This window comes from Oreochromis niloticus, linkage group LG17 (genome assembly GCF_001858045.2).
Source record: "Oreochromis niloticus isolate F11D_XX linkage group LG17, O_niloticus_UMD_NMBU, whole genome shotgun sequence".
Taxonomy (NCBI): Eukaryota; Metazoa; Chordata; class Actinopteri; order Cichliformes; family Cichlidae; genus Oreochromis; species Oreochromis niloticus.
The window spans coordinates 24,016,007-24,034,786 of NC_031981.2; the positions used below are offsets into that span (position 1 = coordinate 24,016,007).

General features: G+C 40.9%; 1 protein-coding gene across 2 annotated transcripts; it reads right to left on the bottom strand.

The window, feature by feature from the left end:
• Nucleotides 1–1,367: 1,367 nt before the first annotated feature.
• On the bottom strand, nt 1,368–17,393 carry pde6d (phosphodiesterase 6D, cGMP-specific, rod, delta). Of its 2 annotated transcripts, XM_003448770.5 has the most exons (6): nt 17,108–17,393; nt 8,236–8,324; nt 6,198–6,323; nt 3,784–3,889; nt 3,116–3,244; nt 1,368–2,211 (listed from the first exon to the last, which is right to left on the bottom strand). In XM_003448770.5, exons 1-5 carry the CDS (start codon nt 17,155–17,157, stop codon nt 3,163–3,165), a joined length of 453 nt encoding a protein of 150 aa, XP_003448818.1. In that variant the 5' UTR covers nt 17,158–17,393; the 3' UTR covers nt 1,368–2,211; nt 3,116–3,162. The 2 variants fall into 2 exon arrangements, with proteins under 2 accessions (XP_003448818.1, XP_019202502.1); XM_019346957.2 differs by having other exon boundaries at nt 1,368–3,244; nt 17,108–17,392.
• Nucleotides 17,394–18,780: the final 1,387 nt, after the last annotated feature.

The window sequence follows — 18,780 nt, forward strand, 5'->3', positions numbered from 1 at the left end:
GCGGCACCCGCAATCACGCCTCACCGCCTTAAAGTCTGCGCTATCTGTGCTGTTGTGTTGGTGGTGTGTGTCGGGCTGTGAGCTGCGAAGCTACAGCCGGCTGTATGCGTACAGCAACCGCGTGTGAAAAGCGCGTTCATGCAAACATCATCGGGTCTGCCGTGGTATGTTTACAATGGGACTTCTGCTCCTGAACCTCTGCGCACAGCGTCTGCTAATCGGTGCTGTGCGAAGTCAGTTTACGCAGGACTGTAAGCTGTCATCTGTCGTCTGTGAGGCGTGAGCAGTGTTTGTCTTTAACATAGTTCACGGTGCAGCTGCTGACATAATGTGGATCCGAAGATCCATAATTGGCCTACCTGGGGTTGAAAGTCTCGATAAATGCACGGTGTTTCGGGGGGAATACCGGCTTCCGCGAGTGTGACGCTTATATTGAGCGAGGAAAAAATAATAGAATATAATTTTATATTTATATTTCAATATCACAATAATCTTCCAATTTAGAACTACAAGTTTAAAAGAACTAACATAAATAAAATACACTTCAGCGAAATACTTCTAATTTATTTTCCCAAACCACGCGGAGCCGCACTATAAGGACTAAAGAGCCGCATGCGGCTCCGGAGCCGCGGGTTGCCGACCCCTGCCCTAGGTGGTGGGTTGTTGACACTCGGGCGAAGAGAGAAGCTGAGCTGTCAACTGTCAAGGTGGTGTGGGAAGCTGCTGGACACAATCAAATGTCCAGTGTGGATGTACAGGAACCATCCGGCAGAATGCCTGCTCCAAGAGATCTTTACCCCTCCATTCTGATAGATCTTTGGTAGAATTCCAACGAATGCTCAGGACATTGAATCCAAATTAGTCGTGTGCCACTCCTCTATTTCTGGCTGTAAAGTTGCTGGTACCTGTCTCAATGGTGGACACCAAAAGTGAAGGGAGCAGTCAGTTGAAGGACAGTTGTACCAATCTTGGTTTGTTTGTTGGATTCTGGAGCCAGCTGACCAGTATCTGCAGTTTAGTAGATGCTGTGGGGATGTCTTGGTTGACAAATCTCTGCTGCATTGTGTGGAGGTCGGGGACAGTCCCATCTGGATTGGCAAACTGGGATGGTGGTCCCACAGGTAACTAGGGGAATGACATTCCCTCGCCTCCCTGTGGAAGTCTTTGCCCCAGTACTAAAGAGGAGACTCCACCTGTTTTTTGGCCTAGCCATAGAAGAGCATATCAAGTCTTTACCTGTGATAAGATACTTCAGGGTGCATGGGAATTTTTCCAACAACTCTACATGCATCATTTGAAATTGGAGAAATTGTTTCCCCAACCAGGTCGGGGAAAACATTAATTAATCAAATAAACAGCAGGCATCATGTTATTCCAACATCATGTAACTTTAATCCACACCTCCCATTATATTACAACACAAATCTATTTTACAAAGCCCAGATAGGAGCTAAGAAAAACACATAACGAGGTGAATGTGTGAACTACATAGGAAGCCAAAGCAAAAAATCTAGTGAGAATATGCAAAGCAAAGATGTTGTAAAAGAATTTAAGCTGCTGTTAACATCTGGATCTAGCTAAGATAAAATGACGCATGTTTTGGTTTCACCCTGATAATGACTTTATTCAAAGTGAAATATCAGAATTAAGTCATGTGAAGGTCAAAACATAAATTAATGGAATAAAAGCTTGTTTTGTTCTACCAATGAATAACAACAGTTTTTAATTATGTCAGAACTGTGAAGGTTTCATTTTAACAATTCATGGAGGAGAGTAAAAAAACAAACATGTGTAGCCCTCTATCAGACTACATTGAAACCACTGTTGCAAACATTACGTTAAGCTGGTGTGTCCCAGTCACGAGTCAGCGTGCTAAGGTTAGTGCTTTAGAAAACTATCAGGGGATGAGCACTGCACTGTTAGCCGGGCCTCATCAACTCATCAAAGTGAAACATTACGAATGGGTTAATGTGTAAAGATAAATATATCCACAAATGTATATTTCTTCCATTTCTCCAATAAAAACCAAGCAATTCTAATCAATGACTAGAAAAAAAAAAAAACATTGACCATCTGAGGAGAAGAAGCGTGCACAGGTTGCGCTCCTCCTGTTGCTCAAATGCAGGAAGGAGGCTGCATTTCACCTGCTCTGGAATGTCACCCTTACTTTCTCACATACAATGTGAGAAATGTGGAGCTCACAGACAGCCTCTGAAACGGGACACAGCCAGAGGAAATGAGCTCAATTCAATTCAATTTTATTTATATAGCGCCAGATTACAAAAACAGTCACCTCAAGGCTATACTACTTTATATTTGAATTATGTAAAATATGCAGTGTTTATTGTAACAGGTTTATACATTTTATCTGAGTTGCCAATAAAATTTTGTTGTAGCACCTAAAATGACAATAAGAGCTTTCATCTTATCCCCGTCCCTCTAGTGCAGGGGTGGGGGAACTCCAGGCCTCAAGGGCCGGTGTCCTGCAGGTTTTAGATGTATCCTTGATCCAACACAGCTGATTTAAATGGCTAAATTACCTCCTCAACATGTCTTGAAGTTCTCCAGAGGCCACTCCAGAGGTAGTGAACTAATCATTTTATTCAGGTGTGTTGACCTAGGCTGATATCTAAAACCTGCAGGACACCAGCCCCTGAGGCCTAGAGTTCCCCTACACATGACATGATACATGGAGATTAGAAAACATGATATCTATCCACAGAAGGTTACACATCTGTTCTGTTCCTGAGTAAATGCTACCTGGGAGTGAGATAGGGCAGCACTACAAAAAAGAAAAAACACAAATCGGGTCATTTCAGAGGGCTTCCCTAGCTGACTTGAGATCAGTGATCACGTGTTTACAGTGAAACAGTCTGAAGGGGAAAACAGAGAGAGAGGTGATCCTGGAACAGGGGAAGCGATCGAGTTCTCTCTCTCCTCCTCTTCCCTCTTCTTCCAAGGTCCAGAGGTTTTCAAGTCGACACAAAACTAGAGAACACGAGCTCACTTGACTGATTGTGGCGCCACAGCTGGGTTCACCCCAACATGCTGATCCCACGTCAGCAATGAGCTCTTTACTGCTGCGAATTGTAGCTAACCTTGGGAATTTACAGACCTTGGCAGGGTGTCAGCATTCAGGAAGATAGACTCGGGGGGTAAATGTCAGACGTAGAAAAGCCGTACCCTGGAAGTACTGACATGCAGGTCATCGTCGAAGAACTTGGTCTCTATGATAACATTACCACTAGAAAACAAAGACAAGTGTCAGCCTTTAGTAAAAGTGAAACATAACGGAAAATTCACTACAACAGGGCAAAAGTTACATGAATGCTGCGCAACTTTGTACAGCTGTGACTGGTAGAATAAAAGGAAACTAAATGTGGCAGTTGACTTTAATTATGATTAGCCTGCGCTTCCCAAGTAATCTGTTTAAAGATAACCTCCCAGCGCACTGAAAGAAGAATGTAGGACTGCTGAACGACACTTTGTGTGGTTTGAAGCTCAGCAACTGGGTCTTTTATGATTCCGTCGCTGAAAATCCACAGGGCGACTACGTGCAAATGTTCAGATCATCACAATAAAATACATGTATGTACTAATATTTCAGCCAAGAACATAAGACCACTTGTGTGCTGATGTACACTTTGTATCGCTATGGAAGCACGCCTGATGTAGCTCAAGGCCAGATAAAAGCCTATCGCAGCTCTATGGCATTAAAACAGAGACGGTCTAAGTGCAGAAACACAAAACAAAGCACAGAGGAAACATCTGAGCAGGACTCACGTTAAAACATTGGCTGGCATCATCTGGGACTCTGGAGCCGCTTCTATCAGAGACTGCCATGTGTTGGTGGAGTTGGGGATAACGAAACCAAACTCAAAGAACCACTCTGGACAGAGAGACACAGACAGAGGGCTCAATGCTGCTGCTCTAGCATACACTATCATTGCTATTACTTGGCCTAAATATTAGTTCACAGACATTTCTCTTCTCAGGTGGAAAACAGCAGCACAAACATGTTATGTGGGTGTGGATTGTGTGTTTTCTCTCTGGAACCTTAACTCTGTGCAGCAGGGTGTCAGGGGGATTACTGTACTACAAACACAGTCAAACAGGGAAGTGACGACAATGTACAACAGGTTCCAGGGCTGTGAGCTGTCTGTTCTTCTCAAACGGCCTTCTAGTAACCCTGCACAGGTTTTCCTTCTTTCAGATTTCAGCTTGCTTGATCATAGAATGTTATAATTAACTTGCTAATAAATTCACAAAAATACATTTTTATTTAATTGTAATTCTGAGCATTTTATCATTTTTGGTTTGGAAAACTGTAACTAATGACCAAAAGACACAACACAATAATAATCATAACACTATGTAGCAATTGTATTCATTGTTTAACCTTCCTAAGACTAACAGGCCTTCATTTGTCCCTTCACATGGTCAAAACAACAAAAAGCCGTTAGCCTCCTAGTAAACGCACCTATAGTATCAATTTCAGAAACCTGCATTGCCTTGTTCTCAAGTTCTCATGTTCACAAAATTTTCAAAAAAACTGACCACTTACTTTTTAAGTCTAGGGCTGCCACAAACGATTATTTTGATAGTCGACTAGTCACCGATTATTTTTGCGATTAGTCGACTAATCAGATCATGCATCCATTGGACGTAAAACGTACAGCTTATTGCACCAGCATGCATCTGCTCTTATTTAACTATCATTAGCTTACAGCTTGAAGTGTTTAAGGTATGTGCTAACTAAAAATAAAGACAAGATGATAGTTTATTAAATTTTAATGAAATCTGCAGGTTGTTTCAGTGAAGTTTAATAAACTCAGCCCTCTGCTCCTTGCTATCTAAAATATAACAGGACACCGGAGTATATTCTCGAGCATCTCACACTTCTGATAATCAGTTTTCTGCTTGACGTTTATTCAGCTGTGTAAAAACTACAACTTTATTTCTCAGCCAAACCGATTTACTCAGGAACAAATAAAATACTAAAAAAAAAAAAAAAAAAAAAAAAAAAAAAGCCAAACAATATAATTTTTAAGTTATCTAAGTGACTTATATTACATGTTTAACCTGAGTAGCGAAAGACAGTGGTGGGTTTGAAAATGATTTGCCGGGAGTCCGGTGTTCTCACCGGCTCTAGTGAGCCTTGCCCCCGGCTAGTTATCGAGCTAGTGGGTAACAGACGTTTCCGAAAACGTCAGAGCGCTTTTGAAAATATGCGGTGTCTTGATAAACTGAGCAGATATTTGAGGTTTACACAGTTACATTCTCGCCTCTAAATATGTTAAACTTTATTTTGTGACCCAAAAAGAATAATAAGAGTGACATTAAAACTAACTAGCTAGCTACCGCCACTGTTGACAAATGAGCAGAGCCGCGCTGTGAATTCTGGGACACAGCTTCTTCTTCTTCGGGGTTTAACGGCAGCTGGCATCCTTGTACATGCAGTGCTGCCATCTTCTGTTTCAGTCCGTTATTACACTCTTACATACTACTACTTATTCCTGCGTCTTTTGCGATCTTACAAAGCTTCAAACGACGCGTCGACTATTAAATCAAATCGTCGACGTAATCGTGACTAGTCGACTAATCGTGGCAGCCCTATTTAAGTCCAAGTCATTGAGGTTTGAACTCGTCTCAGATTTTTAGTAGACACAGCTATGGTATCAATGCAAAGCTTGGTGACCACCCACCCGCCCACCGTGGTGACGACATGACCCCGTCAGCCGATTACAGCTGAGGGGTCAAGGTTAAGTGACACGGCTGAGATGATGCTATGTGAAAGGGAGGTTTACTTCAAACACGTTAACATCTTCAAATAGCATTTAAGTGCTTACTCTGTGGACAGTATTCACTTTTAAGGGAATACTATTTTATTTTGTATATATTCATTTTGTTCTTTGTTTTTTTTTTTTAACAAATTTTAAACATATTGTAATAAACTTCACATAATTTGGAGTAAAATAGGTTTAATCTTACACTGACTATATTATATGATACAGATAAGATATGGATAACATATAGCACTTTTCCAGTAGCACCTAGTCGACTCAGTTTTTAACATGTTCAGTTAGCTACTGGTCCCTGTACCACATGTGGATAAGATGTCTGTAGAACCAGACGGGAACATGCAGGGCTCCATTCATGTGGAAACGAACACTGATGTGTCAGTTTTCACATATTACCTTCTAAACACTGTCCTTTGAAGAAAACTTTCTGCTCCAGTCTGAACTTCTCCAGTTTCTCTGAGGAAGAAAAGTTGAGCTCTCTGGACACTGCTTTACACTTCAGGATCTTCTTTGGGACACGAGCTGAAGAGACAGATATGAAATTATATAATTAACTCTGCTTACAACAGCTAGGTATTTAACACAAGCATTCGATGTTTTCATTTGTGGGCCCAGGACCTAAGAATTAAAACTTAAATATGAGTTTGCAAAAATTTAGTGATCTCAATTTAGCAAACAAATCTAAAACAACAGTTTGATGCTATTTTGTTTCCAGCATCTTGTTGAATCTCTGTCAAAAATAATGAAGGCTAAAGGGAGTAAACCCAGTAATACCAAGGTCTAACTAACGAAGTAGCCAGTGAGCGCATGTTGTAGTATATGTGTAACAACTACTTTTCTTTCTTTCTTTTTTTTTTTTTACGCCAAAGCTAAATGAATAAACTCATGCAGCAAACAGACAGTGGCATCTGCAAAAATTTGGGCACCTAAAAGCCCTGAACTGGCAATCTGGCTTTTGCCCAGTGGGTCCATTTTTTTCCTTTTGTAGATATAATTATACAGGCTACAGGTCAGCTTGTAGGATCCGATCAAATCTGTCAACGCAACTGACCCCTCCTCTGCCTTCCCTGTGCACTCATGCACCTTGTAGAACAGAGCGTAGCGTGGAAGAAGTGGCTGATAAAGATGGAACAAAGCAAACAAAAACGGTAAAGTGGAACTGAAAAGCTAAGACAGAAAAAAAAAAGCGCAAATGGTAAATGGACTGGTTCTCTTTTCTACTCTACTGCTGCACTCAAAGCACTTTATACAACATGCCTCATTCATTTGTTCACATCCATTCATACAAGCACGTTTTCTATGCTTATGTGCTTCCATCCAACATTCACACTCCGACAGATGGTTAGTATCTTGCCCATCCAAACCTATGGCATCGAAACCAAAGCAGCCTGGGATTGAACCACCAACCTTCCACTTAGTACGACCCGCTCTAGCTCCTGAGCTATAGCCACTCTGATATAAGAAATGGATGCAGCAAACTGTGTGAAATTAAGCAACATGTTAGTTGTTAGGGCTGCTGCTACACTGACAGCTGTAGTCCTAGCAACAACTAGTAACCAGCCATCGCAGTCACAGGAGGCTGCTGCTGCTCGCACTTGCTGTGGAGAAGTGCAGGAGGAGAGACCGCAGGCCCAAGAACAGAGTGAGAAAGAGAGGAAGGTGTGATTACTATGGTTTAAAAATGATGGAGGGATATGATGGGGAAGGGAGAGAGTGAAGAATAATGAATCTTATCTTAGAATTCTGAGAAAAAAGTCAGAATTCTGACTTTTTTCTCAGAATTCTGGAAAAGAAGAAAAAAAAGACCTGCCCACTTTTTCTTTTTTTTTCCCCCAGTGTCCCTAATCTTCTTCCGTATATACATTATTTGAAGGCACAATGCCACAAAACATTTCATGATGGATGTGATGACTCCACTCCTGTTCACCTGCAACAGTCAATCCTGATAAACAGTCATTTCCGACCTTATCTGTCATTTACAAAAGAACACATTTGTTTTTTGTGCTGCACACAATTTTCACTGGAAGAGTGAAACCAATTTCTTCCAATGTTAACTAGAGGCTGGTTTCTACAACAGGATGATTGAAAACCGCAAAATCACTTTGGTAACATTAAAAGGCCAATCTGGTGTTTTTTGAGTGGCCCTCACAAACGCCTCTTGAACATTATAACTTTAAAACTTAAAATGATATGAAAAAATGAGTGTGTCTAAATATACAGCCTCTAAATAAACAGAAAGAAGGATACTGCATATATAGAACCATCAGTATCAACTCACACAGAATGCAGTGTTGGCTTATAAGATGACTGGGTTTTATTATAAATTAGTGGGTAAACCATCTGATAAACAGGTCTCATAAAAATGATTTGAAGACTTGTATTTAGTTGTTCTGTCACAACAGATATGACTTGAGTGTCAAAAGTGCAGACATACCTTCGTGCTCTACTCCCGGTACAGAGAGGTCCTCCGTCCCCTGCCACAGCACTTTGCCCGTCTCTGCATCCCGAAGATTCATCCAGTTTCTACCAGGAAACGGTTAAGTAACAGTGACCTAACCAAAGTGAACGCACCACTCAAATACACACACCGGCAGACTTACTGGGGATTTTTTCTGCAGTGGGAGATCTACAACGTAGCTATGCTGTAACCCCTCGGGCTCATACGCTGTAACCTAGTGTGTACTAGGGCTGCCACGATTAGTCGACTAGTCACGATTACGTCGACTATTAAAATCGTCGACGACTAATTTAATAGTCGACGCGTCGTTTGAAGCTTTGTAAGATCGCAAAAGACGCAGGAATAAGTAGTAGTATTTAAGAGTGTAATAACGGACTGAAACAGAAGATGGCAGCACTGCATGTACAAGGATGCCAGCTGCCGTTAAACCCCGAAGAAGAAGAAACTGTGTTCCAGAATTCATAGCGCGGCCCAGCGCAGTTGTCAACAATGGCGGCAGCTAGTTAGTTTTAATATTACAATTATTATTCTTTCTGGGTCACAAAATAAACGTTTAACATATTTTCAGGTGTACATTTTACGTCCAATGGATGCATGATCTGATTAGTCGACTAATCGCAAAAATAATCGGTGACTAGTCGACTATCAAAATAATCGTTTGTGGCAGCCCTAGTGTGTACCTGACCTGCACCTCCCTGTAATGTCCCTACATGTCGGGTCAGCGCAGTGAGACTTTTCAACATGTATATTTTCAGACTCTTTTCCTGTCGTGTTGCCTCATTGCCAACTTTTTCAAGTGTTTGCTGCCAAATTCAAAATATTCAAAATGTTCTATTCTTATCATTTCCAATTAAAGAGGATCTTTTCCCAACAAACAGCATGTACTCCGAAGTAACATTATGGATCTGGATACTTCTACAACTAGTGTTTTCAAAAGGGACATGCTACACTGGAGAAATCAGCCAAAAACCAGTAGAAGCTTATGTGAAGGAACTGAAGCCGTTCTTAATGCACCAAGACAGCCCCATGACCTCACTTAGTTCCAGCCAATCAAAGCAAAATAAAAACTGGCAGGATATCTGGTGAAGAAACATAACCTCTGATCAGCTCAACAATATTACTGCGACAACAGCAGTACTACAGCTTAACACTGGTCAGTCTGTGGCTGCCATTAACACCAAAGCATGGTACCCTGGAACAAGTATTACAAATGATGACGGTACAACATTCTTTGACAGTGTATCACAACACAGGTAAAAAGGAGACCTTTAATACGCTACTACTATTTCTGAACAGTCGTCCATCATACACTGTAATATGACCTTTGAAAATTTACTCATAATGCACTTTCAACCCATGATAGCTACAATTAAACCCCACCCCCACAATAATCAGAAGAGGATGGATGGATAAATTGATGATGAACAAAAAGAAATAATTTTATATGTAACCTAACTAATAGAATCCTGGAGTCACTTTTGACCAGGACATGTCCTTCAGTGCACTCACTAAACAAATACGTAGGACTGCTTTCTTCCATTTGTGCAATATCTCTAAAATTAGAAACATCCTGTCTCAGAGTGACGCTGAAAATCTAGTTTGTGCATTTATTACTTCTAGGCTGGACTACTGTAATTCATTATTATCAGGATGTCCTAAAAACTCCATGAAAAGTCTTCAGTTGATCCAAAATGCTGCAGCAAGAGTACTGACAGGGACTAGAAAGAGAGATATTTCTCCTGTATTGGCTTCCCTTCATTGGCTCCCTGTTAAATCCAGAATTGAATTTCATTCAAGGCGTTGAATAATCAGGCCGCATCTTATCTTAATGACCCTATACTACCATATCACCACATCAGACACTTCTCTCTTGCACTGCAGGCTTACTTGTTGTCCCTAGAGTATTTAAAAGTAGAATGGGAGGGAGAGCCTTCAGTTCTCAGGCCCCTCTTCTATGGAACCAGCTTCCAGTTTGGATTCGGGAGACAGACACTACCTCTATGTTTAAGATTAGGCTTAAAACTTTCCTTTTTGCTAAAGCATATAGTTAGGGCTGGATCAGGTGACCCTGAATCCTCCCTTAGTTATGCTGCAATAGGCATAGACTGCTGGGGGATTCCCATGATGCATTGAGTATTTCTTCTTCAGTCGCTTTTCTCACTCACTATGTGTTAGTAGACCTCTCTGCATTGAATTATATTCATTATTAATCTCTGGCTCTCTTCCACAGCATGTCTTTTATCCCGTCTTCCTCCCCTCACGCCAACCGGTCGCAGCAGATGAGCTCCAGACACTTAATTCCCTTTAGCACTACACACATGATACTGCCATGTTTGTTTCACACATTAGGTTAAAAAGTCCACTGCCCTCTCTCTTAGACATCTCCATACCTCCACAGGTATGTTATCTGGCTAACCACATGTCCACTCTTTATAGCTGCCCTGACATCCTCTTTACTAATCCTCTGCACTTCCTGATTCACTACCTGTCTTCCATCCATAGTCCTGTTTCTCCTCCATCTTCTCAACACTCTTTTCACTCATTACTCGATTTCCATCTTTATGTTTAGAGATGGAAAAGCTGCTGCACAATCTTTTCAGCATAATCTCTCTGCAAGTCCTTTTGTCCTTCCTTAGTCTCCATCTTCTCAAACTCACTATGAGCCTTTGCCACCTCTTTCTTTGCTGTAAACCTATTTTCTTCATCTCTGTGACTATCCCACTTTTTCTTTGCTAACCTCATTTTTTGAATATTTTCATGTACTTCCTCATTCCATTACCAAGTATCCTTATCCTCTTTCTTAAATACAAGGGATATGTCAAACACCTTCTTGACAGGTTCTCTCACCACTTCAGCTGTACATTCCCAGTCATCTGATAACTTTCCAACTAACCCCACAGCCTGTCCCAACTCCTTCCTGAACTCTGAGCAACATGCTTCCTTCTTCAGCTTTCACCATTTAATCCTTCACTCGCTTCCTCTTCTTAATTTCTAAAATCATCCTACCAACTACCATCAGATGCTGCTTAGCTACACTCTCCCCTGACACCACCCTGGAGTCTCATATGTCTTTCAGACTGCGCTCAGGGTGAACATAGGGTGACCTTATGCCACCCTATGTTCCTCTCTTTTCTTGTATGTGTTTGCCACAGTCCTTTCCATCCTTTTTGCAAAATCCACTGCCACATGATTTTCCACATTTCTCTCCTTAAAACCATACCTACCCAACACCTCATCACCTCTGTTCCCTTAGCCTACATTACACTGAAATTAACAACCCCCACCGGCCATAGGGACACTCTCCACTGACAACATTTAACGTCACACCTTCAATTTCCGTCATCAAACTCATGACCCCACCTCACTCCGTCTTCACCTCCATAACACTGTTCACATCCTCTTATTTAAAGATTACCCCCACGCCGCTTCACTTCCAATCTAAACCATGGTAGAATAGTTTGAATCCACCTTGAGTGCTTCCCTTGCTTGTTAATGAGCCCCCAGTGAAAAGCTGCTGCCTCCTGCACACACAATATATTAACCTTCCTTCTCTCCGTATCAGCCAGCTCTCTCCTTTTACCAGTCGTAGTCCCCACATGTAGAGTTCCTACTCACACCTCCGCATTCATGCCTTTCCTTCTCTCTTACCAATGCTTAAAACACCTTCCCCTTCTCCTCCGTCTTTATCTTCAGCCAACAGTAGCACAGTTTCCACCAGCAGCCTGTTGGCCAACCCCCCGGAGCAATGAAAGTCGTCATATTATGGGATTATTATGGGACTTCTTATACTATTTTCTAGTTTTCTTGAAGAACACATACAGTGCTTAACAAATGTGTAAGCTTTATGTCACAGATGTCCTTGCCGAAGTTACTTTTTATGCTTCTGTAATGATGAATGCATCACTGTGCACAAGCGCTTTTCAAAATTATACTTTTTTTATTCTAAAATATCATAATTGCTATTATAATTTTCAAATTTATTGGAAATAAGTACAACATGTTATTATTTTTGATTAAGATGCAAATTAGTTATTTAATTGCATTCTTGAACTGAAAAAGTCGTTTTAGTGGTCACATGTTTATGTGATTAGTAATTCATTTCTGACCTCCCAGAGAAGTCCACTGAACCTTCACTACAGTGAATTCAGTTATTTATAGTTTGGAAAAAAGTCTTTGGCACATTTGTAAAATATTTGTGTTATCTGTTGAGCACTGTACATGGTCGCTGTGTGGCTTTTGTCCAAACAGTGTATATAAGAGACTGAGTGGACTTTCACACACCCTCCCTTTGGTTGGGTCTGTGCACAGTTGTCTCCACAGCCACTCCACGTGAAGGGCACCAAATGTACATACCTCCTCCAAGCTAAGTGTCTGCAGTCGACAGCTGTCCGTGGCTGAGTCTGCAAGGGAGTATAATCCCAGCCGTATGGGTCAGATCCCACTGACAGCACAACTCCATTACCTCTACTATCCCCTCCCCCTTCCTCTGGCTTTCTAGTAAAGTATGCTGAGTTGAACAGTTTCACTAATCCCTTCAAGTATAACCAGATCTACACCATCCAGAAGAATCCTCTTTACACGCTACCAAAAAAAAAGGCTCAGAAAATAAAAACCATCAGCTCCACAAATGCTTTACACCTAATAATGTATGCCCTTATTCAATTTACTTCCAATCACTTTCTCACAGTTTAAAATCTATACACATTTCAGCTCCAATAACATCATACAAAATGATACCATAGCCTCCTGTGGGTCTGCTGCAGGGTGTGTGTGTGTGTGTGTGTGTGTGTGTGTGTGTGTGTGTGTAAATCACCAGGGTGCCTGCACAGACCCGTCAGAACATCGTTAATGAGCCCCCAGTGAAAAGCCGCTGTCACATTTTAGTCTGCATTTATTTTTTAAAGACATGTTAATGTCTCCAAGTATAGGCAACTTTCTAAGCCCAACATTTATACAACTACTGACCTTTAAGCCATTTACACAAGAATTCAATAAGATTTGATTGTGGAGCTGCCGAAATAGTTTTTATAGTATTACATGTTAGGATAAACAAGGAATACAATTTTGATGTACATTTATTTTGAGGCAATGCTCACAGCACATAACTGCAATTTTAGGAAACTGAGGGAACTTTTCTCTTCGCTTGAGGTTTTACCATCAATTACATTAGCTGCTTATATTTTGCCTTTAATTTACAACTAGTAAACCCTAAAAAGGAGAAGAATAGTGTTTTGAGCTAGCATACAGTTAAAACAAAGGTCATTATTTAACTTTTTTGATATCTAGAAAGATATCAAAAGATTGAAAAGTCAGCTGGAAACACTGAAGTACCAAACATTAGAGCTGTCTGCTTTAGCACAAAGACCGTTGTGTAGCTCTTTTAGTTGTCAGTCTCTCATAGTAGCTTGCTGAAATCTGACTAATCCTTCTAGAAGACTTCCTTCTAGGGCTGCCACAAACAATTATTTTGATAGTCGACTAGTCACCGATTATTTTTGCGATTATTCGACTAATCAGATCATGCATCCATTGGACGTAAAACGTATAGCTTATTTCACCAGCATGCATCTGCTCTTATATAACTCTCATTAGCTTACAGCTTGAAGTGTTTAAGGTATGTGCTAACCAAAAATAAGGACAAGATGATAGTTTATTAAATTTTAATGACATTTGCAGATTGTTTCGGTGGAGTTTAATAAACTCAGCCGTCTGCTCCTTGCTATCTAAAATATAACAGGACACCGGAGTATATTCTAGAGCATCTCACGCTTCTGATAATCAGTTGTCTGCTTGACATTTATTCAGCTGTGTAAAAACTATAACTTTAATCTCAGCCAAACCGATTTACTCAGGAACAAATAAAATACTAAAAAAAAGCCAAACAATATCATTTTTAAGTTATCTAAGTGACTTATATATCATGTTTAACCTGAGTAGCGAAAGACGGCGGTGGGTTTGAAAACGATTTGCCGGGAGTCCGGTGTTCTCACCGGCTCTAGTGAGCCTTGAACACCGGCTAGCTATCGAGTTGGTGGGTAACAGACGTCTCCGAAAACGTCGGAGCGCTTTTGAAAATATGTGATGTCTTGATAAACTGAGCAGATATTTGAGGTTTACACAGCTACATTCTCGCCTGAAAATATGTTAAACGTTTATTTTGTGACCCAGAAAGAATAACAAGAGTGATATTAAAACTAACTAGCTGCCGCCATTGTTGAAAACTGAGCCAAGCAGGTCCGCGCTATGAATTCTGGGACACAGCTTCTTCTTCTTCGGGGTTTAACGGCAGCTGGCATCCTTACACATGCAGTGCTGCCATCTTCTGTTTCAGTCCGTTATTACACTCTTAAATCCTACTACTTATTCCTGCGTCTTTGGGATCTTACGAAGCTTCAAACGACGTGTCGACTATTAAATTAGTCGTCAACGATTTTAATAGTCGACGTAATCGTGACTAGTCAACTAATCGTGGCAGCCCTACTTCCTTCCAGTTCCAAGATGTCTGAAGGGGTTTCGTAAGAACATCGTGACCATTTAAAATCATCACATTTCACCATTTACAAATCTGATGACTACTCAGTATGGGACGAAGTGAAATAACTTCACAAACACTACTTTAGTATTATGGAAGTTAAACAGGGCTGTTGTCATATTGGACTGTATATGTGTTACCGTTACAGTAAAGGAGGGAAAAAGAAAATGATATTCACCCCATTTCAATAAGGACAGAAGGCAGTAAAGCCCCGTTCCATTAAATCATGGATTTAAGCATTACCACAGTGCATCAAGAGGTCTGACCAAACGGTTAAAGGCATGCAGTAAAAGTGCTGTAGAAATGTGTGTGAATGTATGAATCAAGCCTGCAGTAAAAAGTGCCCACATGAAGCTGGTTAACTGGTCAAGTTAACCCAGGGAGTCCTAGTGTATCTTCAAGCTAATTTACATGAAAGGGTGACACTGGCACAGACCTAACCATTAAGTACACAATCACCCCCCCTACCCCCACCCCTTTCTTTTCTGTAGACTTTTTCCCATAGTACGATTTCTAATCTGGACATGCTTTTCAGTTTTTAGGTTTTCTGAGCATCAGAAATGAAGCGTATTTGTTTAATTCTGTGTGACACAGGTTATAACATAGTTTTACTCCTGTGTTTGAGTGCATATTTCAGAGCTTCTAGGCATGTCCTTGTATTTTAATGACTGTGAATTGACTCAGCACTGAGTTCTTATAAAATATAGGCAACCTAAACATCACATGTGTGCTTGAAACACCTCCTTAGCTTCTGCTTCATGCTTATGTTACAGCTTGTGTAGACAAGGCGTAACCCCTAAAAATAAGTCTACAATGATAACCTACACATAAGAGACTATTATGATACTACTCTACTGCACTTTTACTGCATGACTTAAATCGCTTTGTCTTTTTTTTTTTCCTTGTTTCCCTTGGTTAAAAAACAAACAAACAAAACAAAACAAGCTTCATGTTTAGTTTACAGACTGATGTTCTGACATTTGTTTTAAACTGGATGCTACAACTCAGAATTAATGAATCAATGACATGATGAGCTGCATCAAGCTTAAAGTGACTCTCTTTACCTACCTAAATGACTGAACACTTATCCTGCGTGGAAGCGGGTTACGTTCAGAGTTTTTCTTCAAAATCCACTGGAAGCACCATTTTTAAGTGCATTATAGATTCCCTGCTGGGGGAATATGTTTTATATTTGCAGCTGTTAAGCTGTACTGTCACAGGAATGTCCATGTATTAAACTGGCAAATTACAAAAATGTATAAATGTTGTTATACATGACTAATCTACTGCACAATCTCTTAGTCTGTTGGAACTCACATCAAATATACAGATTCAGGCAACAAAATTGATTTCTGCGTGTCTTTTATCAGGATGTGGGACAGTACCCCGTTTCTGATTAATCAGAAAGTTCCTCTTGGGTCTCATCTTTCCTAAGAAATGTTTAATTACTTCTGGCTTAGTGATGTGATCTTTACTAAGCCACAGATGGGCAGCAGTGTTCTCTTTTGAGAGCAGTGGATTTTCCTTGCAGTCCTGCGTTCAGTGCACCTGTGCAGAACAACAAAGATTTTGATCCATTTGTACAGTGTGACTGGATCGTTAGAGATGCCAAGTCAACGTTTTAAAAGCTGATGATGAACAGCATCTCCTATTCTCCAATCTTCACAAATCTGTTGCTCGGTCACTTTCTCAGACATGTGTTGGATGAGCGCTAACAGGCACACCAAAGAGGAATAAAATTGACTCACTACATGACTACACATTTAACAGGTCATACTGCAATCTCCAATGTTGCTCTGGTGATTAGCATACAAATCCAGAATACCTGAGTGGAATCAAGTCTGCCATCATCACACAAAGAGGCGCACCTGGGTTTCAACTTCCAGCATTACGGAACCATACAGCAGTCAGACTATGCTCAACGCGAGTCACATACCTGTGAGGCGCTTAATAATAGTTACAGGAGGCACAACAGTTACTTCTCAGCTACCTGAGCAAAATCTCATCCTCTTCATGTGCCACAGGTACTACAACTGCAGGCAAATTCACCCTCGTGTGGAAGCTCATGTGAGCCCACAGGTCGTCATTCAATGAGCTGCTGTTGTGTCCGTTCAGACACTGGAACACAGCAACTATACAACTCCGTGAGCAGAGACTGTGGCAGGTTAGCTTTAGCAACTAAGCTTGTTGTACAACAACATCCATCCTGCTAATGTGGCTGCAGCATCCTGTCCTATGCCTTTACCCAGACAGCTAGCTATTTAGCTCACTGCTGTGTTTCTAACATTCGCGCAACATAAACAGGAAAAAGGATACAGTTTGAAGCCCTTCAAAATTTCCTTGGCCCTGTCTTCGTCTGAAGACATGTCCGAAATGGTTTGTTTTCGTTCCTCACAGATAACCTAGACTTTTCTGAAAAGAGACGGCTGCTGTTCACGTTAGCTTAACTACTTGGCTAACTACTAGTCAGAATTCGCCTGGAACAACGTTCACTACTCTGCTGGACTGCAGGCTAAATCTGATCCGATAATGCAATCAGCTAAATATACCCAGCTAGCAAACGGGCTGCACACAGCCTAACCAGTGAAACGCAAGGGACCCCCTATCAGCCAATCACAAGGAGAATAGCGACCAAGGGCGGGACTAAAGCGGATAAAGACGCGTCACCAGTGGCAACGCCACACACAAAGTATTACATCATTATTGCGCTGTCTGTGTGCTTACTTCTTTTATCATTTAAGCACTCGCTCTCCTAAAACGCAAAACTAGGTGTGCGTTCAAATTCAGGGGCTGCCCTTAAAGACCGGAAGTGAGCGGCTGTTAAACTGGACCGTGTCCCCCTACGATGCTCGGCTCTTGTTGCTTAGCAACCGCGACAGTAGACGCTGCATCCGTGATGGACGTCCGAAATGGAGAAAATCTTTAATTTATGTCATTTATTTTACTTTTATTGGAGCAAAATTGTGTTGTTTCGTGTAATGTATGTGAGAACACCACAGCCGTGCGCGGACTCCCTTTAGCCAACAGTAATATTAACTTTAGCAAGTAAACTAGTTAGCTATAGTGTAGCTCAAGACACTATCCTCATTTCATTTTGATGGTACAAAAAATAATAGATCTTATACATATTTTATTATATATACTGTACTTACATAAAAAAATAGCTCACTGATAGAATTTAACTCAGTTGTCCTAAATGTTACATTTCAGTTCAAATTCAGGGTATTTAGTTCTAATTTTTAGTTTATACCTGTATGACTGTCTCACAAATAATTATATACTGCGACCCCTACAGCTGTCTGAAAGCTTTAGTTATATTGAAGGGCAATATCCCGTAGTGACAGCTAAAAATCCTTTTGTAGGTTTCAAATAAAATACAAGGTAAACGGATGTAGTAAATATTCTTTTATTGGATGAGAAAATTGTGCAATATAATTTTCTTAAGATGTTAAAGACAGAGCAAACTCTCCCAAATGCAAGGCTCACCAGGCTGGAAACTGTGGTTTGCACGCAGAATCCAAACTGGGCTGTCCTTCTCCAGGACCAAACAGTACTGAAAATTTACCATTTTTGCAGATGCTAAATCTTTTGATACTTATCTGGATTCATAATTCCATCGATTTTAACAAGATCTCCAACACCACTGGCTGAAATGCAGCCCCAACCATGAGAGAGCCTCCACCGTTTTTCACAGATGCAGGCTGTAGGTGTTCACCGTTTTACATCTTTCCTGACCTCCTCTACACTTACTGACAACTATTTGAACCAAAATCTTTTAATTTGGATCCATCACTCCATTGGGCCAGTTGCCACTGATTTTCAGTCCAGTTCTTGTGTAATGTGGCATACTTCAGGCTTTTCTTTGTTTACCTTTCTTAACAATGACTTCCTGTAAGCAACCCTTCCACTGAGGCAATTTCTGATGAGGCTTCAGTGAACAGTAGATGGATCAGCTGAAGGTGGAGATGCATCTCTCAGGTCCGAATAAG

Bases quoted from the DNA above. Each gene is read 5' to 3' on its own strand.
- pde6d (XM_003448770.5), bottom strand. From the start codon at position 17,157: ATGTCTTCAGACGAAGACAGGGCCAAGGAAATTTTGAAGGGCTTCAAA. The intron at 6,324-8,235 runs GTATGTCTGCAC...CTGTCTCTTCAG, and splicing joins ACCGGGAGTAGAGCACGAAG to CTCGTGTCCCAAAGAAGATC. The intron at 3,890-6,197 runs GTAATATGTGAA...CTCTCTGTCCAG, and splicing joins CAAAGGACAGTGTTTAGAAG to AGTGGTTCTTTGAGTTTGGT.